The sequence below is a fragment of the Trachurus trachurus genome (assembly GCF_905171665.1).
Source record: "Trachurus trachurus genome assembly, chromosome: 9".
Lineage (NCBI taxonomy): Eukaryota > Metazoa > Chordata > Actinopteri > Carangiformes > Carangidae > Trachurus > Trachurus trachurus.
In genome coordinates, this window is record NC_139895.1 from 6,488,090 (window position 1) to 6,509,545 (window position 21,456).

Below are 21,456 nucleotides of genomic sequence, written 5' to 3' on the forward strand. Positions count from 1 at the left end.
TTTGGGTTGATGCCGACATCTGGTGAAAATTTCATGTCAATAGCTTGTTGGTGTATGCTCTCTAATTGAGTAGCGCTCTTATTTTGAAGGACACCGGAAGTCACTATTGTTGTTGAAGCGGATGTATTTAATAAACCCAGGTGTCCTGAATCTGTTGATTGGCAAAACGCAATTTACCTGTGTGGTCGCTTTCTTCTCCGTCTCCCTGGTCTGCTGAATTATTTAGGAATTGAAACAACTCTGCTAACAGGTTATGGGCCCAGTTTATGAGGTGACGGCCTGCAGAGCGAAAGACATTGTGGCGAGGCAATGTGTGTGAGAGTGACTGTTGGCGTGCGAGCATGACCACGCGAGCTGAGTCGAGCCGCCGCTGGTCCCGGCTGGTTTTCGACGGCGACGAGAAAAATTATGAACTATGGGAAGGTTAAACGAATTAGATCTGACAATGCCTTAGAGTTCATGGGTAAAAACTATCAGGCATTGCTCAGCAAAAATAGCATCAAACATGAAAGGTCTGCTCCATACTCACCACATCAGAACGGCACCGCAGAGCGTAACTGGCGCACTTTATTTGACATGGCGAGATGCATGATAATAGAAAGCCACTTACCAAAAGAGCTGTGGACCTATGCCGTGCAGACTGCATTTATGGTGAGAAACAGGTGCTTTAACAACCGCACAAAGCAGACACCTTATTTCATGCTAACAGGAAAGCAACCAAACCTGGCGAAGATGCAGAAGTTTGGGTCGGTGTGTTACGCCTACAGACAAGACAAACGAAAACTTGACCCGAGATGTGACAAGGGGATTTTTGTTGGGTATGACAAGAATAGCCCAGCCTATTTAGTATACTATCCTAGCAGTGGTAAAGTTCAAAAACACAGGCTAGTGAAGTGTGTGACCCCAACCGTTGCAGAGCACCAGACACAGACAGAAATGCCTGCCGATGATGATTTTGAGGTACTGAGGCGGGTTGATAGGGCCAGACGAACTCTCCCTCTCTTACCAACAGGACAGACACAGGAGCAGAAGCTGGTCCCTACAATTGGGCCTCAGGAGAGCCAGGTACAACCAATCAAACAGGAGACCGGGTGATACCCCTCTAGAGTGAGGAGGAGACCAGATTACTATGGTGATAATGTAACTGAGGCAAGTGATGACCAGGTACAGATCACCATAGATTACTGTTACAGGTTGGTGTCTAATGTACCCCTCTCATTTAGTGAAGCTGTGACCTCACCTAACTCAAAAGAATGGTCCAGTGCAATGGATGAGGAGATGGAATCACTTAATGACAACAACACATTTACCTTGACCACACTCCCAGAGGGTAAGAAAGCAGTGGGGGGTAGATGGGTATATGCTCTCAAAACCAATGCTGATGGGTCCACCAAATACAAGGCACGTTATGTAGCCAAAGGATACAGTCAGAAGCAGGGAGTGGATTATGATGAGACTTTTTCACCCACTGCTAACCTGACAAGTGTACGAGTGTTAATGCAAAAAGCGGCACAAGAGAACCTGATTTTACATCAGATGGATGTCAAAACCGCTTATCTGCATGCTCCAATAGATTTTGAGATATATATGACACAACCAGAAGGTTATGAGGTAACATCTGACAAAAGTGAAATGTTGGTGTGTAAACTGGAAAAGTCACTGTATGGTTTAAAACAATCAGGTAGAAACTGGAACAAAATGTTGCATGATTACTTGAGTGACAATCTCTTTACTCAGAATCCTGCTGATCACTGTGTATATACCAAAGAAACAGAAGATCAGAAAGTGATCATTGTGATATGGGTTGATGACCTGGTTATTGCAGCCAGTGATGATAATGTGATGATGAATGTCAAAGAAATGCTTAAGTTTAAAATGAAAGACTTGGGTAAATTAAACAACTTTCTGGGTATTGATTTTCAGCAAAGTGATCACTGTGTAAAAATGTCACAGAAGAGATATGTGGAGAAAATACTTGACAGATTTGATATGCAAGATTGTAAGCCACGAGCAACACCTTGTGAGCCAAAGCTTAACTATACTGACAATGCAGAGGTAATGAGTGATGTCAGAAAGTACAGGGAGGCTGTGGGCAGCTTGATCTACTTGTCAACATGTACCAGACCAGATTTGAGCTATGTAGTAAGTAAACTTTCACAGTACCTTTCTAAGCCAACTGTACAGCAATGGGTTACTGTAAAACATGTACTCAGATACTTAAAGGGCACAAAGGAAAAATTGTTGTGTTATAAAAGGAGTGACAGTGTGTTACTTGGGTTGGAAGCATTCAGTGATGCAAATTGGGCTGAACATGACACTGACAGACGTAGTACCACAGGTTATTGTATCAGCTTAAGCCAATTTGGTCCTTTGATTTCATGGAAAACCAAAAGACAAGCCACAGTAGCTCTTTCAACTTGTGAAGCTGAATACATGGCGTTAGCTGCAACTATACAAGAATGTATGTATTTGCTTCAACTGCTACAAGGTATTGACAGCTCTCAGTACAGGCAGCCAAGGGTCTATGAGGACAACCAAGGCGCCATAGCCCTAGCTAAAAATCCTGTACAAAGGCAAAGATGCAAACATGTTGACATAAAATATAATTTTGTAAGGTCAACTGTAAGTAATGGTAAAGTCATGCTTGACTATTGCCCAACAGAGCAAATGGTGGCAGACATCCTGACAAAACCACCAACAAAATCTAAGTTAAAGAAGTTTATGACTTTTATGTTTGGAGAGTAATATGTGATGTTTATGTTTATGTAATGTATGCAAAGAGCAACATGAAGGGGAAAAAAAAAAAATTCTGTTTAGCAGCATGCAAAGAAATGTTTATGTTTTATGAAGATCTGTAATATTGTATAGATTGTATTTCTGTCTATGTTTTGAATATACCAACTACCAACATTTGAGAGCAAGTGGGGGTGTTGGTGTATGCTCTCTAATTGAGTAGCGCTCTTATTTTGAAGGACACCGGAAGTCACTATTGTTGTTGAAGCGGATGTATTTAATAAACCCAGGTGTCCTGAATCTGTTGATTGGCAAAACGCAACTTACCTGTGTGGTCGCTTTCTTCTCCGTCTCCCTGGTCTGCTGAATTATTTAGGAATTGAAACAACTCTGCTAACATAGCTCTATTAGAAATATATTTTCTGAGAAAAATGTTGACGTGTTCAATACTTATTTTCCCCGCTGTATGGATTAAAGCAAGCAACAAAAAAAAGCAGTGAATACCTCCATCTAGTGTCCATTTCTGAAACCCTCGTGGTTAAGTGCTTCTTCAAGGAAAAAAAAAAGACAAGTAGCCTAATGCTGGTTCTTTTAATTTATAATTTAACTTTGGTTTGTTGAGACCTGCCATCCACACTTGATATCTCAAGGAACATTAGGCCTATGGATGTTTGTTCATGCTTTCAATGTGCAATTCAGTGGCGGAACCAGAATTTTTTTTATTGGGGGGTGTCCAGGGTGAGACTGTTACTTGAATAGGGGTGGCAATACGTAGATACGAGAAGCATCTAGATGGCTGTTTCAATATCATATTTTTTGCCTTTTTTAAAAAAATTATAATTTTCACCAGGAAGAGGAGCTTCCGCTGCAAACAAGCTTGAAATATAGACTTATTTAATTTTTTCAGAACAATTTCGCATTTCGGGGCTTCAATACAAGACGGACATTACATACGAGCAATACGAGGTATTTGGATGTTTTTTGGTGTGTCTTTTTGTTACGAAGACAATTGGTATCCATTTGCAACCGTTATATGGACATGCACTGCTACGCCGAGACCCCCTGTAACTCAGAGAAGCCACGGATAACTCTGAAACTTCTCCCAGCCCTTAGTCAACATGAGGGTGAGTAGATAATGAGTGCAATTTGAATTTTGGGTGAACTATTCTTTTAATGATTTTATGAAGCATCATTACATACAACATTATAGGTGATACAAAAGGCAGAAACGACAGGCAGCCACAGTGTGCTGTAACATTAGCTACCCTTTTGAAATGGCGGTCGGGCGGAACAACAGTTCTGCATGCAGAGCTGTTTTTTTTTTTTTTGTCAAATTATGCCCCAGCCATGAGGGTGGCCACCCCGTAGTTCCGCCCCTGTCAATGTTCTGTCAGACTTCCTGTTTGTGTGCTAACCATCAGTATTACTGGTTTCACTTTTGGACTGACTGAAGAACAGAAAATAAGTGATTGTGCAGAGGAAAGGGGGAACGCAGGAATGGCTCCAGGGTCTAGTATAAAGAGTAATCCATCCTTTGATGATCCGTTCTTCAATGTAGCTATAAGGTAAGAGACCTGCAACAAACTTCCAAGTTTTTATTTCTGTACTGATGGCCGACAGTCTTGAGAGGACAGGAAATGAGAGCAGAGGGAGATGTAGGATATCATGCATGTTGCAGTTATTAGTTAATTTGATCTCAAGTTCACAAGTGTGCGCAGTATACTATCTACCAGGGGTGGCCAACCCTAAGAATGCGGCTCTCCAACTTACAGTAAATTAGGCTACTGTATACAGTAGGCCTATATGGCGCTCGCTCGCTCCAGTCTGCTCACCTGCAGCTGACCGAGCGACCCCCCCCCCCGGCGGTGCGGGGGTCTCTGACTGCAGCGGGGGCTGCTCCGTGACACTGCTGACCGCCCCGGTGAGTGCTTTGGGCCGCCGGGCGGGGCTCATGGCGGCTCCGTGATACAAAGCACAAACGTTAAAACAACATCGTTGATCGCTCGTCGTGTCTGTTGTGAGCGTACATAGACTGTGGTGAGTTTAGGGGGCACGTCAGCCACTGCTAGTTGTTAATGTGTGTGTGTGTGTGTGTGTGTGTGTGTGTGTGTGTGTGTGTGTGTGTGTGTGTGTGTGTGTGTGTGTGTGTACGAATACCCGGTCGAACTGATCCGAGCGCGCGTGCGCACACACGCACAGTAAGAACAAAAAAGAAAGAAAAAAATAATTAAATTAAATTAAAATTAAAAATAAGAAAGCAAAGAGGCTGGAGTCGTGTGTGTCAGTAAATTAATGTTTTGTCTTTTGTCATCTAAAGTCATTTGTCAGTGTTGATTTTGTTGTTGTTTACAAGACAACAACTGTAGCTACAGATGTTGAGGTGTCAAAAGCAAAATGATATAAATATATAGCAACTAAAAATAAATATAAAAATATAAAGCAATATATGGAGGCACCTACTGGTACACCTGAAAATGACGGCCAACACAAAAACCTCTTTTTCTCAGGATTTTGGGGCCAAAATGGCCTTTTGGTCTAAACTAACCTATATTCAACCGCCAATTACTCAAGACTGGAACAATTTCATTTGATTTGATGGGTTGAATGTGTAGTAATAGTACATAATATATGGGTCTAAGAAAATCAAATGCCTGGCAAGCTGGAGGTAGCTGCTGTGAGAATGGGTGGCAGTCAAAGAGTTTTCCCACAGCAAGCTGTGATTCATTCACAAAAAATGGCTAAATGCAAAGCTTAGTGCAAATATCAAGACAAGAACAGGACACTTCTTGAGCACTGGGAGGATGCTTACTTTTTTGTTGACACGCCCACATTTACAGCTTCAAATCATCAGCACCATTTCAGCTCCATTCAAACATAATAAACATAATACAATAAAAACATAAATGGGGTAAAAAACAAACAAACAAACAAAAAAACCTTTTCTCACATATTCTGCTTTTTGGATGCTTGTAACCCACCTCTGGGTGTGCAATACTCGAGATTCTGAAGGAGCTGAGTGCAGGGTGAAATAACCATAAACACACACAACTAAATGTAGTTAACTGCAACTTTTAGTTGGCATCAGAAATTTGAAACAACGGCACAATAACACAATTATTGAAAATAACAAACTGGGCCCTTTTTCTCAAATAAAATAAAATAAAATAAAATAAATTGTCCTTGTTGTGAGATCAGTTCTCAGTCAATGCCTGATGATCAGAGGCAAGTCTGTTCAAAGTCAAATGATGATCCAGATCAGATGTAGGTCTGATTTATCAAAGTCAGTTAAGTCAGAGTGCACTCTATGTCTTGTGTGAGTTGAGCTGTACCAGTCACAGGGACTGACACAGTCCTACCGCCACCGAAGAAGAAGATAACTCAGTTGATCCAGTGGAAAAGGTTGATCTGGGTCTCTGGTATCGCTGGGTGGCTCGCCATCCACTGAAACCGCTGGACTTCTCTTCTGTAGTTCTGCATCCAACACAAAAATCCTCACCTGCATTTACAACACAGACATACACATTCTACTTATCATGGCACTGAAGGTGACACCTCTCGTAACCTTCTGCATGTTATTCTATGTTAGTTGTACAACATCATTATTATTATTAAATCACATCATCAAAATCAACACTGAGTGTAATTACTCAACATTATGACAATAATTTGTTATTTTTAATGTCAATCTCTAAATCAAGATGAAATATTATCAGAATTATGTTGTTCTGATATAGTATATGATCAATATTTCAGCAAAATACAATATCAACATGAATAAACTCTTTCAGTTTAACCCATATACACATATCAGCATGAAAATATGATGAGCTGCTTCAGATTCAAATTAAACAGTATCATAAAAATAATCATATTTCTCAGTAACAAGCAACCTTACTTTTCCAGTAAAATATGTATTTCCTTTTTAAACAGAGTCTCTTTCACAAATCAAGTATTTTTATTTTTTAACCAAGTGACAAATTTTATACAGAACTTAAATTAAACATGAATTATGTCTCTCTCTCTCTCTTTTTAACATTACCGTAGTTATTTATTGGTCACAACGTGACGGTAACTGACTCTTCATGTGGAACATTTCAGTGCTAAAATATAGCAGAGCTATCTATCTATCTAGCACCAGAGAGCTATCTTACCGAGACACACGAGGAAAGTAAACAGACACTCCTCTCGACCCGTGGCTCCTACAGTGCAACTGCTTCAACTGCGTTGTGATAACTCCCCTCAACGTGGGACACAGAGCGACGTCCAGCTCAACGTGGCAACTTGAAGGCCTGGAGAAAGTCGTGACTCGGGAGCTTGGAGGAAACAGAGAGAGCTCAGAGGAAGTTGGGAGCTCGGAGGTACTCGGAAGTACTCAGACGACTCGTCTCTCCTCTCCTCCTCACAGCCCCTCCCCTCCCTCACTCAGACACTCATCAATTCAAATATTTATAACTTAATTACTCTCTTAATTACATTTATTTTAACCCATTTTTTCAGCAGGGTTACAGATGGTATTGCAAATGTTAGGGAGGACTTGCAGTGTGATGTGAATCTGGCTGAGCAACATGTGTGCATGTATTGACAATGACTGGCCTGTGGTCTTGGGATGAGTTTAAGCCCATTTCTGTCAATCTCCTGTTTCATAGTGAGGGGTGTGACATTTGTGAAATGGTAAATTAATATTTCATTCTGTGTGTATACCTATATAATGGGGACCTTTGGTCACCAATATCTATTCAGTTTAGCTCATCCTAATTCAATCAGCAAAATTATTGAAACATCTTGAAGGAATTTCTTTAGATTTGGCTCAAATGTTCACCTGGACACTAACTGATTTGATTTTGTCAAGGTCAGGGACAGGGTGTCTTCATGAAAACACTTCCTAGCCATAAGTAAAGTCAAAGTAACTATGAGAAAATTGCTTACAAACTATGAATATTTTCTGTGTACTCTGCACAAACAGGGGTCAGGTAATCTGGTTTTAGTCTGAGGGGAGGAGGAAATTACCTTGAGGAGGTGACTACTTTAAACATACATGTGTTCATATCTTCATAGAGAGACGGAGAAAAGTGACGAGCAGCCGTCCTGTTGTGGTCTCTGTCAGGACATCCTGAAGGATCCAGTCTCCACCAGCTGTGGACACAGCTTTTGCAGACAGTGCTTGACCTCATACTGGGACCAGTCTGGTTCTGCAGGAGACCCCCCCTGTCCCCAGTGTGAACAAAGACCCAGAACCATTGGTGGACTGCAGACTGTGACAGGCTCAACAGGTAAGTCTTTGTATGTTGCTTGTCCAATAACTGAAAATACAGTCATATTAATAAATATACAAAACCAATAGGTAGTTGTTAATTTTAATCTGTACAATTCATGACAGTTTGTCGTAAATTTTATTGCAATGATCTCTAGTTGGACAATGCATGGACATGGATATTTTTTCCCCGACTCATTTAGCTAAACTACAAACTTCCACTGTTGTTTTACTCCATACCTTGGCATGTCATGATCAGACTTTTTTTTTTTTTTTTGAAAACTGAAATATCAGTTCTGTTTTTAAATTTCTGAAAATGACAAAACACAGATACAATACAATTGATGAGAGAGCAGATTAATAAGAGTTATCAGTAAAATTGGTTGTAAAAAAATACCCCTAATTATTGACACTGCAAAGACCAAAAACCCTTGCTTTTTTTGTTTGTTTGTTTTTTTCGGCTTATGAAAATCAACAAATCAAATTGTAAGGCTCTCTGTCTTCAGTCTGAGTCTTTTCCCTCAGCAGATCATGGTCTGCAGGAGGTTTTAGATCAACATAAGATCAGCCTGAAGAGCAGATATGAACAAGTGACTGAAGGAACTGAGGGAACAGGAAGTGAAACAGAAAGTGGAACCCTCCTCAACAGGATCTACACTGAGCTCTACATCACAGAGGGACAGAGTGAAGAGGTCAATACCCAACATGAGTTGAGACAGCTGGAGACAACGTCTAAGAAGGAGATCCTCCATGACACTCCAATCAAGTGCCAAGACATCTTTAAGGACTTCCCTGTCCAACAGAGAGACAATGTCTCTACAGTCTCACCTGTCCAACAGAGACCCATCAGAGTGGTTCTGACCAACGGCGTCTCTGGCATTGGAAAAACCTTCTCAGTGCAGAAGTTCACTCTGGACTGGGCCGAGGGCTTGGAGAACCAAGATGTCAGTCTGCTGGTTCTGCTTTCGTTCAAGAAGCTGAACCTGATCAGAGATCAGCAGTTGAGTCTTCTCAGACTGCTCCATGTTTTCCATCCAACATTACAGAAGGTCACAGCAGAGCAGCTGGCTGTCTGTAAACTTCTCTTCATCTTTGACGGCCTGGATGAAAGCCAACTGTCACTGGACTTCAACAACAGGGAGGTTGTGTCTGATGTCACACAGACATCATCAGTCAATGTGCTGCTGACAAACCTCATCCAGGGGAATCTGCTTCCCTCGGCTCTGGTCTGGATCACCTCCAGACCTGCAGCAGCCAATAAGATCCCTGATGAATGTGTTGACAGGGTAACAGAGGTCCGAGGCTTCACTGACGCCCAGATAGAGGAGTATTTCAGGAGGAGGTCCAGTGATGAAGATCTGTCCAGAAGAATTATCTCACACATCAAGACGTCCAGGACCCTCCACATCATGTGTCAAGTCCCAGTCTTCTGCTGGATCAGTGCTACAGTTCTGGAGCACATGTTGACCACAGACCAGAGAGGAGAGCTGCCCAAGACCATGACTGACCTGTTCTCACGCTTCCTGCTGGTGCAGACAAAGAGGAAGAAGAACAAGTACGGTGAAGGACATGAGACAAGTCCACAGGAGCTGACGGAGGCAGACAAGGAAGTTCTTCTGAAGCTGGGGAGGCTGGCGTTTGAACAGCTGGAGGAAGGAAACATCATGTTCTACCAAGAAGACCTGGAGCAGTGTGGTCTGGATGTCACAGAGGCCTTGGTGAACTCAGGACTCTGTACTGAGATCTTCAAAAGAGAGAGTGTGATCTTCCAGGAAACAGTCTACTGCTTTGTTCATCTGAGTGTTCAGGAGTTTCTGGCTGCAGTCTACATGTTCCACTGTTTCACCAACAAGAACACAGAGGTCCTGGATAACTTCCTGGGAAAACAAAATGATGCTTTAACAGTGGATGACTTCCTGAGGAGAGTCTTGGAGAAATCCCTCAGAAGTAGAAATGGTCACCTGGACCTGTTTGCTCGCTTCCTTCATGGCCTCTCTCTGGAGTCCAACCAGAGACAGTTAGGAGGTCTGCTGGGTCAGTCAGACCACAGTCCAGAAACCATCCAGAGAGTGATCAACAACCTGAAGGAGATGAAGGGTGATGAAATTTCTCCTGACAGAAGCATCAACATCTTTCACTGTCTGACAGAGATGAAGGACCAGTCAGTTCATCAGGAGATCCAACAGTTCCTGAAGTCAGATAACAAATCAATGAAGAGACTCTCTGAGATCGAGTGCTCAGCTCTGGCCTACATGCTGCAGATGTCAGAGCAGGTTCTGGACGAGTTGGACCTGGAGAAGTACAACACATCAGAAGAAGGACGATGGAGACTGATCCCAGCTGTGAGGAACTGCAGAAAGGCTCGGTGAGTCCAGATATGATCATCAGTGGGTAATATCAGCAATTTAGTCAAATTCAGAGAAACACAATTTTTATTTATTTTTGTTATTTTTAGTTTGACTAAAACTTACCTACAGGTTAGTTATGTCTTTTCATAAAGTGTAATAAAAACTGAGAGCTCCAACACATAGATTCTCCAGTTGTTTATGATTGTTGCTGTTTAATCAACAAAACAATAATTTAGTTTTTTTAATTTGACTTTTTGGTTTTATTCAAACCTGATGAATCTATTTAAAGGGACAACGAGGAGTTTTGGAAAAGCGAAGCGTTTTCACACTACATTTATGAGCCTCCGCGCGCACCGTAAAATTATTTTGACCAGCGCAAGACGGACTCATGTTTTCATTAATCAAGAATTAAAGTCAGAGGTTCAAAGAGGTTCACATACCGTCGGAGTTCCGACCATAAACGGCGATTCAGCTGCGTTATTCTCATGACTCGTTGCGAAACCGAAAGTAAAAAACGCTGGTCGGCTCGACCAGCATCTCCGCCACCACTAATAATAACAAAATAACGATAGAGACGGAACGATATATTTATCGAAAATGGGCCCATTAACAAGTGTGGGTAGCGGAGATTCATCCACATTAACGTGAGACTTTTTTATAACCGAATAGAAACTCCTCGTTGTCCCTTTAAAGCAGCTCCATGGTTCGGTATTACTGCTCGACTTATTCTAAAAACAGTTGACAGTTCAAAACTTCTTCTGAACAACATGTCTTCATCCTGACTCTGGATCATCACGATTAAGCAGAAACATGACATTGTTTACCTCCTTCATGTAGATTCAGATTAAATCTGTGCATGTCTGACAGTTTCATGTCAAACTCAGAGAAGATGAGCTGAACCTCAGATGTTTAGCACATCATCACGTCCTGTCATCAGATTTGATTTGATTCTGACAGATTTTCTCTCTTCACAGACTTGTTGGTTGTGGCCTCACAGACAAACACTGTGAAATCGTGGCCTCAGCTCTGAAGTCCAAACCCTCCCATCTGACAGAACTTGATCTGAGCTACAACTACCTGGATGATTCAGCAGTGAAGGTTTTGTGTGCTGGACTGGAGAGTCCAAACTGTAAACTGAAGACTCTGAGGTCAGTTCACTGACTGGACCTGTTGTAGTTTGGTCTATATTCGGTTCAAATGTGTGAAGGTTTAGTTTGTCATTGGTTTGAATGTTTGTGAGAATGAAGCAGTGACTGATTATGACACTGGCCCTCATTTATCAAACATGCGTACACAAAAAAAATGGGTGTACGCCAAATCTACCACAAGGATCAGCACAAACCATACTGATGCAGCGATGCGGACTTCATGTTGTTGTTTTTATTAGTAAAATAAATCAATGCGATACAACCACATATTCATGAAACCTGTGTTGAAAACTTAACTCGACTTTTATTTTTGAGCAACTGAGGTGAATTAAAATGATCAGGACTTGATCCCTTATCAATTATTTTATCTTCTTCTTTTATTCTTTATTCAGATTGGAGAACTGCAGGTTGTCAGAGATCAGCTGGTCTTCGCTGGTCTCAGCTCTTAAGTCCAACTCCTCCCACCTGAGACACCTGGACCTGAGTGACAACAAGCTGCAGGATTCAGGAGTGAAGGATCTGAGTGGTTTTCTGGAGAGTCTAGACTGTAGACTGGAGACTCTGAGGTCAGACTCCATGTTTTATTTCTGTGTTCAAATAAATGTGATGTGAAAGTTGTGTTGACACTGAGCTGCAGACATGAAGTTGATATTATACAGATCCATATTGAGGGTTGTCATGGTGATGTCTCTTTTCTTATTCTCTGGTTTTAGTCCAGTCACTGTTTCTCTTCACATTTTACCTCAAGTGTGTCAGATAATAACTGATCCATAATCAATAGCTGGTGGCTCCATGTCCTTTCTGGGGTTTGGTGATGTTTGTCACATGTCATAATAACAACCTGTGTAGGCCTATGAGTTGGTTTCAGCACTTTGAAGAACTTTGAACAGCTTGAATATGTGAAGTCAGTCAGCAGGTTTTTCTGTCTCTGAGCTTCATCAGCTGCTTCATTGTTTCTATATGTTTGTTGTCATGTCTCCAGAGTTCAGCCTCTTTGTTGTCTTTGAAAACTTGAACCAGTAAATCTCTTATAAATGTGGCTGCACAACATGAGTCCCTGTTGCTTCAGCTATTTGACTTTAATTTTCTTGTTCTTCAGTTCTGAACAGATGATGGAACACTGAACCCTGTCAACAAGGAACGTTGTCTTCAACTCATTTCTTTTATTCTTTACTCAGATTGCAGTCATGCAGTTTGTCAGAGATCAGCTGTTCTTCTCTGGTATCCGCTCTGAAGTCCAACCCCTCCCACCTGAGACACCTGGACATGAGCTACAACAAACTGCAGGATTCAGGAGTGAAGGATCTGAGTGGTTTTCTGGAGAGTCCAGACTGTAGACTGGAGACTCTGATGTGAGTTCACTGACTGTTACTGTTGTAGATCTTACATCTTTGATCCACAACTGAACCTGATAGATATTCACTCGGAATGTGAATCAATTACTTTGGTTTAATGAATGAAGGATATTTGAACTGGTTGTTGTCTCATGTTTTCAGTTGTTTTTCTCTCAGACTGAGAATGATTCTTCATTTTCATATTATTTCTCTCATTCCTAATCAATAATCAATAGTCTGATCACTTCACTTCACTTCACTTCACTTCACTTCACTTCACTTCACTTCACTTCACTTCACTTGACACTGTTAGTGTGTAGCAGTTGCAGTTTCCTGAGACCAGGACCAAGAGAGAACCAACTCCTGTGTCAGCACTGGACCTTTAAACTTTGATCCAGTTTAACCCTGAATCACAATGTTGTAGTCAGTGATTAGCCCAACACATCTGATCAGATATTGACTGTTTATTAACAGGATGACCTGAGGTCAGCAGCTGAGGAACTTGTGCTGACATGTGGATGATGTGTGTAGAAGACCACATTATGATCCACAATACAGTTTCTTATGATTGCTATGTATTAAAAAAAAACTTTTCACACTTAAACACAAAACTGTTATCACACAACCCTCCATTGATCCAACCCAATTGATTTATCTTTTTCTGTTTTATTCTTTATTCAGATTGAGGGGCTGCAGGTTGTCAGAGACCAGCTGTTCTTTTCTGGTCTCAGCTCTGAAGTCCAACCCCTCTCATCTGAAGGAACTGGACCTGAGAGACAACGACCTGCAGGATTCAGGAGTGAAGGATCTTTGTGCTCTTGTGGAAAGTCCCAACTGTAGACTGGAGACTCTTAGGTCAGTAGAGGAATTGATCAGTCCTTGCTTCTTTCACCAGTGTTGTCATTTGCAATATATATTATTTTTACAGGTGTTGTAGATGTCCTGGAGTGAAGAACCAATGTTTTTTTGGTACAGTCCAAACCGGTTAAAATACAAAACAACGTACAGGAGCTGTAATTTCAAGACTGCACTGATCAGATGTTGAAAATGTATTTGTCTACAATTTATTGATTCAGCGCCACGTTCTCTATACACTTAGATCTGATCCCACTGAATGACTTGACCAGAAAAACATGGTGCAACCATGGTAACTTGGTTTAACATGAGACTTAAAGGGATAGTTCACCCTAGAATGATATTTCGCTCATTATCTACTCACCCTCATGTTGACTAAGGGCTGGAAGAATTTTCAGAGTCCACCGTCCCTTCTCTGAGTTACAGGGGGTCTTGGCGTAGCAGTGCATTTCAATGCGACGGTTGCAAAGGGACACCAGAGCTCTTCGTAAAAAAACACACACAAAAAAACATCCAAATACCTCCATGATGCTCGTATGTAATGTCCGTCTTGTGCTGAAGCCCCAAATTGCGTAATTGTTCCGAAAAAAATTAAATAAGTCTATATTTTAAGCTTGTTTGTAGCGGAAGCTTCTCGAAGCTCCTCTTCCTGGTCCGTCCAAATCTCGCGTGATTTGCGCCGGCGTCAGTGCGGTTACTGCGAATCCAATTTAAATAAAAAAAATAAATAAAATAAAATTCAATTTAATGATACAGTACCAGATCAGTTAAATCTCGTCTGGGTGAGTCTGATCTGGGATCATCACAGTTTGATTTAATGAAACTAACTCAAACAAAACCAGATTATTAACCTCTGTCTCTGTTACTGATGTTGTATTTTTATTCAGAGTGTGAATTATACAATGACAATTGGGGGGGTCAACATTTTACACAGCGCACAGTACAGCGCAGGCGTGTGCTTGAGTTAACAGAAGTCCTAGTATCTTGCTTGTTCAATGAAATGTCTACAGTCTGTAGATGATGATAAACCAAATTTTACACAATTTTACAGTTCATTCGGCACATAATGTACCACACAAACAACTTTTGTAGTCACCAACAAAATATTCTAGATCTAAACTGCCAGAAAGTCAGACCCACACACACACACCCTAGCAAACCCTCATTTCTGGAGATCCACACAATGCTGAACCAGAACCACACACAACCTACTACATGATGGCAGATGTGTTACCATACATGCTCTAATCTAGACAGATTCACATCCTGTACTGGTCCCAATATTTGAACTAATGGATAAGATAGGACTCTATAGTCAATAGGCTCAAGAGCCTGAGCTAGGGTGACTCTTATCTTTATCATTAAAGCAGAAGTAAGTGATCCGGTGGTTTTGGCTAACTTCCTGTCAGCAGATGGAGTTAGCAGTCCCCGCCCTTGTCCCTACGTCACCACATTCACGCGCATCCCTTGGCTGCACACACAGAGAGGACCGCCCCTTTATGCCGTTCTCTCTCCTCATTGGATAAAGGTTGTAGGATACAAGGAAAGTTTACAGCTTACAGCAGAGCAGAGTGACTGACAGACCCATGCTTCAGACCAAACACATAAGTGAAATCACTTGGTCTGAAGCATGGGTCGCAATCTTGCTGTCGGAAGATATATTTAAGACTTGTATTAACACAAATATTCCGCTTACTTCTGCTTTAAAGTCCCTGAAAAGTGACACTGGATTCGTTTTCTGCGTTAATCACATCCCAGACATATGTCCTATTAACCATCCTGCCAATTTTGGATGCTAGAAAAATTTGTTTAGTAGGTGAAATTAGGTTTTAAAATCATGACTAAATGAGGCAGTTCTCGCAGCTCTGGATGTCTGCTGCAGGCACAGAAGCCCCGCCCACTTGCTAAGCTTCATCAAGTTTCAACTGTCAATCAAATGGCCTACTGCTAACTGTCACATCGTACCCGAGCAGCTACGGGCTTGAGCCTGAGTCTGAGTCCAGCTCTTATCTGAATGTCTCGGATACACACTGAGCAGTGAGGGAAATATGCTGGGGGCACACGAATCTCCGCTACCCTGATAGCGTTAGCTCGGTGGCTAATAGCCCGGCGCTAACGCGTTAGCTCGACTAGCCCGGCGCTAACCGTTAGCTCGGCGGCTAGCCCCGTTCGTCCCGTTCACCCCGAGCCTCCATGGTCCCGAGCCACTGCAGCATCGGACCCACGGCTCACCGCCACAGCAACGGGAGCCTTGAAGGCTACACCACAACAACAATGAGGGCCGCCACCGTCAGCACAGGACGACGGGCCTAGCGCTAGCCGCCGAGCTAATGCTATCAGGGCAAGCAGAGATTCATCTGCTGACGGCGGCGGCCCTCAGTTTTGTTGCCGGTGTAGCGGTTGCTGTGTCGGTGAGCTGTGGGACGGACGCTGCAGAGGTTCACCTGGACTGTGGCTGTTTTGGCTTTTAGAGTTTTGCCACCGGGCGCCGGCTGGTCCCACTGTGGCAGTCTCATTAGTTTGTTTGAATTAAAAGTGGAGCTTCATGTTTCACATAAGAGCAGCGCTGCCTCTGGGATCTGTATAGACTATGTTCAAATAACACCACATTTACATCAATAAATACATGTTTTACAATGACCTGATAAGTCTGCATTACATTTTATTAAGACAGAGACCAAGCTAGTGGACTGGGAGCTCCGGCGGCGCTGGTAGCTCTAGGGGTAGTGGCAGCAGACGCTCGTTGGCATTCTTGAAGTATTTATAATATTACTGTGCACATGGGAGGAGTTATGAAAGTAGGGACGCCAGTGCGTCACGGCGCCCCCTCTGTAAGCCTGCCCTTAAAAACAAAGACCACTGAAGCAGAGTGAAACTGTGAAACCCTAACCTCTAAAATTAAGCACTGCACAGAAATGAGTCTTTTTGCATGTTTTTATCAATACATTTCGAACACTTTTAATATATTTTGAAACAAAACTCCAATTTCACTTTCCAGGGACTTTAATTCAGAAGTGAGAAACATAGACTATTTTAAGAAAACAGCTCACAAAGTTTGATTTTGAGGTCACCAATGTTTTCAGTATTAAAAAGGTAAAAGCCCAACTAAACCACCACTCAAAGGCTATTAAAATTAAATTATAAAAATATATATATATACTACATAAATAGGCTACACAAATAGCCCAACACTGCACTACAAACACGCAAACATCCACATTAAACTTCTCATTCACTTCAATTATGTTGTTTCCAAAAGGGGGCAACTGTCAAACCTGGCAACGCAGCTTGCGGCTTTGTTTACAACCTGACGGCAATAGAGCTCCGGACCCCACGTGACCTCCAGCGTTCGAGCGGCCATTTTGGCAGGAGACTGACCAGTGGGGAAGCATTGACTGTAAGTGCCGAAGCCGTCTGAGTTCACATGATCTCTCTTTAATTCCAACACATTGGACTTAATATAAAAAAAAACTAAATGGATTAAATATTACCGACCCTTATAATGCCCCCGGGGTGCTTTTCAAAAATATTTTTGCCTAACAGGACGTCCTAGACCTGCAGTATCTGGACACAGCTACCTGATCAACTACTCTACAAGCATACAAAAGCCAGCTTTATGCTCTTTGTGCTCCACAAAATGACACAAGCAGGAAAGACGGTGACAAAAAGAAAAGAAAGAGGCAAACACATAAGTCTCCTTCGCCTCCAGCCTTTCCAAGCTGACCCAAAGCCGGTCGCAGCGCACCGCCGCACCCGCCGCGGGCTGATCAGCACCGGGGAGAGCTCCCGGCCGGCACCCCGATAGCACCCCGGACAGCTACGAGCTAACGTTAGCCATGCTACACTACATTAACTGGAACTCTCTCCTCTTCGGTCTCCCTCACAAGTCTCTCCATAAGCTTCAACTGGTTCAAAACTCTGCTGCACGTGTCATCACCAAAACCCCTTCTTCCCACCATATCACCCCCATCCTACAGCAACTTCACTGGCTCCCGGTCACATTACGAATCCAATTCAAAATCCTTCTGTATACTTTCAAAGCTATCCACAACCTCGCCCCTCCATACTTGTCTGATCTTCTCCACATTGCCACTCCAGCACGCTCCCTCAGATCTTCCTCCTCTCTCCACCTCACTGTCCCCCCTGCTCTCCTCAGCACCATGGGGAGCAGAGCTTTCAGTCGCTCTGCTCCCCGACTCTGGAACTCTTTACCATCTCACATCCGTAACATTGACTCTCTCCCTCTTTTCAAAACAAAAATCAAAACCCACCTGTTTCAAATTGCCTATCCACCCCACCACCCCTCACCCTAACACTTCCCTTTTATTCTGCACTGTTCTATTTATTTATTTATTTGTTCTTTTCATTATTCATTCTTACTGATGTGTTTATTGTTGTTTATTCTGTGCTTTTTAATGTTGATTATTCCGTGCTGTGTGTTTTGTTTTGGTATTGTTTATTGATGATTTATTCTGTGTTTTTGATGATTTTAACTGCTGTAAAGTGTCCTTGAGTGGCGTGAAAGGCGCTTTCTAAATAAAATTTATTATTATTATTATTATTATTATGATACGACACTTACCCTTCTAGTGAGGATACAGCAGGTTTTTGCTGGTAGATTCCACAGCGGCTGGTTCTTGAACGTAACTCGGTCAAAGTAAGACATATCCTCAATATGTTCAGCAGTTCTGTTAGGTCATACTACATGCTGACAAAGTTATACATGTAAAACTTGTATGGGCTCGGAGAAAATCGCTTTGTTATTCTCATTCCGCACCCGGCTCTCCCCTGTATCTACGCTACGAAAATCTTCAGATTCCTGCCAAAATGGCGTCGCTGTCAGTTTCGGGGCTGCGTGACGTCACCGTGACGTCAGCTCCCGGAGCTCTATGCACGCTCGCAGGTTACGATAGCTCCGCTAACCAGAGTGACGTGCACAGGGCACAAAATGGATCGATTTCTAATATATGAAGAAAAATCAAAAGGACAGACAGGCGACGTGGTAAGGAATAGTGACGTTAAAGAGTCAGAGGAAGCAGCATATGAAAATCAACATGAAGACGCCAGAGAGGGACGAGCAGGCAGAGGCCAGGTGTTCCTAGCAAAAAACTAAAGGCAGGAGGCATATAAGATGAGCTGTAGACACCTGACACAACATAATTCTGAAACTCTTAAAGTTAGTAAGAAAGTAGGTACTTAGATTAATTTACAACACTCCATGAGACGGCGTGAAATCTTTTTTTTTTTTTATGTAGGCTACGCGCTGACTTGGATGTGAACCAGCCAGTGACACACGCAGATTCTGGCAATGAAATGGTATAGTCCACTAGGGGTGTCTGAAATTTTACTACAAGCATCTTCCTGGCCTGACTATGGAATATTAAAAGCAGGCTCAGGCCCACCTATTTAACCTGGCTTTTAACTAATGTTTTATTCTCTTAGCCAATTTATATTTTAGTCCTCGCTATTTATTTACTTTTATTTATTTATTTATTTATTTTTTAGTTACTTTTACTGTTTACTTACTTACTTACTATTTATTCTTATAGCAGAGCTGATTTGAGCTACTTTTAGTGTTTTATTTATTTAACTTTCTTAGTCCATATAGTTTTATGTAGTTTTTAGGTAGTTTTATGTTTGATGTTTGATGTTTTTATTGTCTCTAGTTCTTTTATGCTCTTATTCAATATCTCCAGTGTGTCCTCGGTGGGGGCTGCGTTCAGCCGTGTCTGTGATGTCTCTGTCTCGTGGCGAACATCAGCTGGGCTTGGTGGGGGGCCTATGGCAGTGCTTAGCCGCGCTGCTGTGGGCCCCTCGCTGGCCTGTAGCTGGGTGGGCACCAGAGTGGAGACGTCCTGGCCTGGGCTGTGGGCGGCCCCTGGTGCAGACGGCCTCCTGTGACAGCGTTTCCTGACCTGGCTCCTCTGTGTTCAGCCACATGTTTTTAAGATCAATTTTATTTGTGTGTGTGTGTGTGTGTGTTTATATGTGCTGGGGTTGGGTGGGGTAGGGCGGGATGGGGGTGTAAAGCACTTTGTGCTACATTTTTAATGTATGAAAAGTGCTTTAAAAATAAAGTTATTATTAAGTTATTACTGTATGTTGTAGTATTTATGATTACTAATAAGAAAGATAAATGTTTCAACCCCCCCCCCCCTATCTGTTATTTGTACCTCTTTTAGGGGGGTCGAAGTCTTAATTAGGGGAGGTCAAACCCCCCTGTAATTCATGTTTTTATTCCTATAGGATGTCGGACGAGGTGATGAAAGCTTTGAGAGACCAAACTAGTGAGTACTGAAACACTGTCTCCTCTTTGTTGTCTGACTGTGAAATGAGTTTGGGCTCATTTGGAAGGAATCTTGACCCTTCAAATTGATTTACTGGATACAGTTTCTGTGCATTTGAATGTATTGACTGACAGCAACATTAACCACATGGTCAGGTAGAGACCATCTCTGACTTGTTTCTCACCCTGAGGTTTGTCCGTTATTTCCCTGTTAAGGCTTTTTACCTCAGTCAATGTGAGGGTCTAAGGGCAGAGGATGCTGCTATGTTGCCATGTAAAGCCCTTTGAGATAAACTGTTTGTAAAAATGGGCTAGACGAATAAACTTGCCTTGCCTTGTATCATCTTCCAGGTCCTGGTCCGACTCCAAGTGTCTCGGCTCCGACTCCAAGTGTCTCAGCAGTAGAGAGGCTGAGGTCTGCTCGGACTGAGTTCATCTATAAGATTTCTAAAGCACTTCTTCATCAACTGTTGGACATCCTCCTGGACTGTGGGGTGATGACTGACGCTGAAATGGAGTATTTGTCTGCGATAGGAAACAGGGCACAGAAAGCTCGATATCTGATCGACACTGTGCGAAGAAAAGGAGAAACAGCTTCTTCAGTTCTCATCACAGCTCTGTGTGAGATGGATCCCTTCCTGTCATCACACCTGAACCTGAGGTAAAAACAGTACATCAGTGTGTTTCTGTCTGACAACGGCTTTCATGATTTTTCTCTTGTGTTAAAGAACAGACCAGGCTGAATGTGAATCATGTGATATTGACGTTACAGTAAACCAAACAAACCAAACTCCATTAACAAAAAGTCAAGAAGCTTTGAACCTCACTTTGGTCCCTCACTTTATTGTGTCCCCAGAAACACTGCTGTTGTTTTTGCAGCTCACGTTGTCAAAAATGAAGCTGTTTTCTGAACCAATCAAAATACATTAGTGTCTAGAGACATGGAATTAGGTTCATGCCATCTGTACAGTACAGTAGTATATAAAATACATGCTGGAAATTTAGGTAAATTAAGGAGTTTGACTAAGATTCTGGGGAAGATTGGTATTTTGTGGACAATATGACCTTTTACAAATGAATGGCACGTCATCACTGAGATGTAATTCACTGCCTTCAACAGTAGATGGTGCTATACTGAATGTTATTGGATGGAAAGCTTTGAGCTCTGTGGTATCCAGACATAGCTATCCCTCTTCTTTTAATTATGGTTCATTTGTCCCTTTTATTTTGATAGTGACATTTCATAGCATGTAAATATAAACTATTCCTACATTCCACCTGGATATGCAGGGGTGAAGTAATTGTTTCTATCTTTATTTTATGTGGGCTAGTTGCTCAGATGAACAAATCATTTTTGAATCACTGATTAATGGTGCAACTAAAATTAGGCAGATTTGAATGATTTTACTTTCTAGTACTTGATTGATCCCTACCCATGGATAAGTACAGTCTTAACTTAATCTAAAATAATAAATAATACATTATGATTGTGTAAATACTT

The 21,456-nt window shown here is 42.1% G+C and overlaps 1 protein-coding gene across 1 annotated transcript; it reads left to right on the plus strand.

Moving 5' to 3' along the window:
• Positions 1-341: 341 nt before the first annotated feature.
• On the plus strand, positions 342-20,807 carry LOC310991913 (protein NLRC3-like; the record flags this gene model as incomplete). Its single annotated transcript, XM_083979842.1, has 9 exons — positions 342-423; positions 1,013-1,065; positions 6,939-7,091; positions 7,916-8,003; positions 8,513-10,349; positions 11,307-11,480; positions 13,496-13,669; positions 19,916-19,956; positions 20,307-20,807. The coding sequence occupies 9 exons, from the start codon at positions 342-344 to the stop codon at positions 20,618-20,620; spliced, it is 2,916 nt and encodes a 971-aa protein (XP_083835968.1). The 3' UTR covers positions 20,621-20,807.
• Between the last annotated feature and the right edge of the window lie 649 nt (positions 20,808-21,456).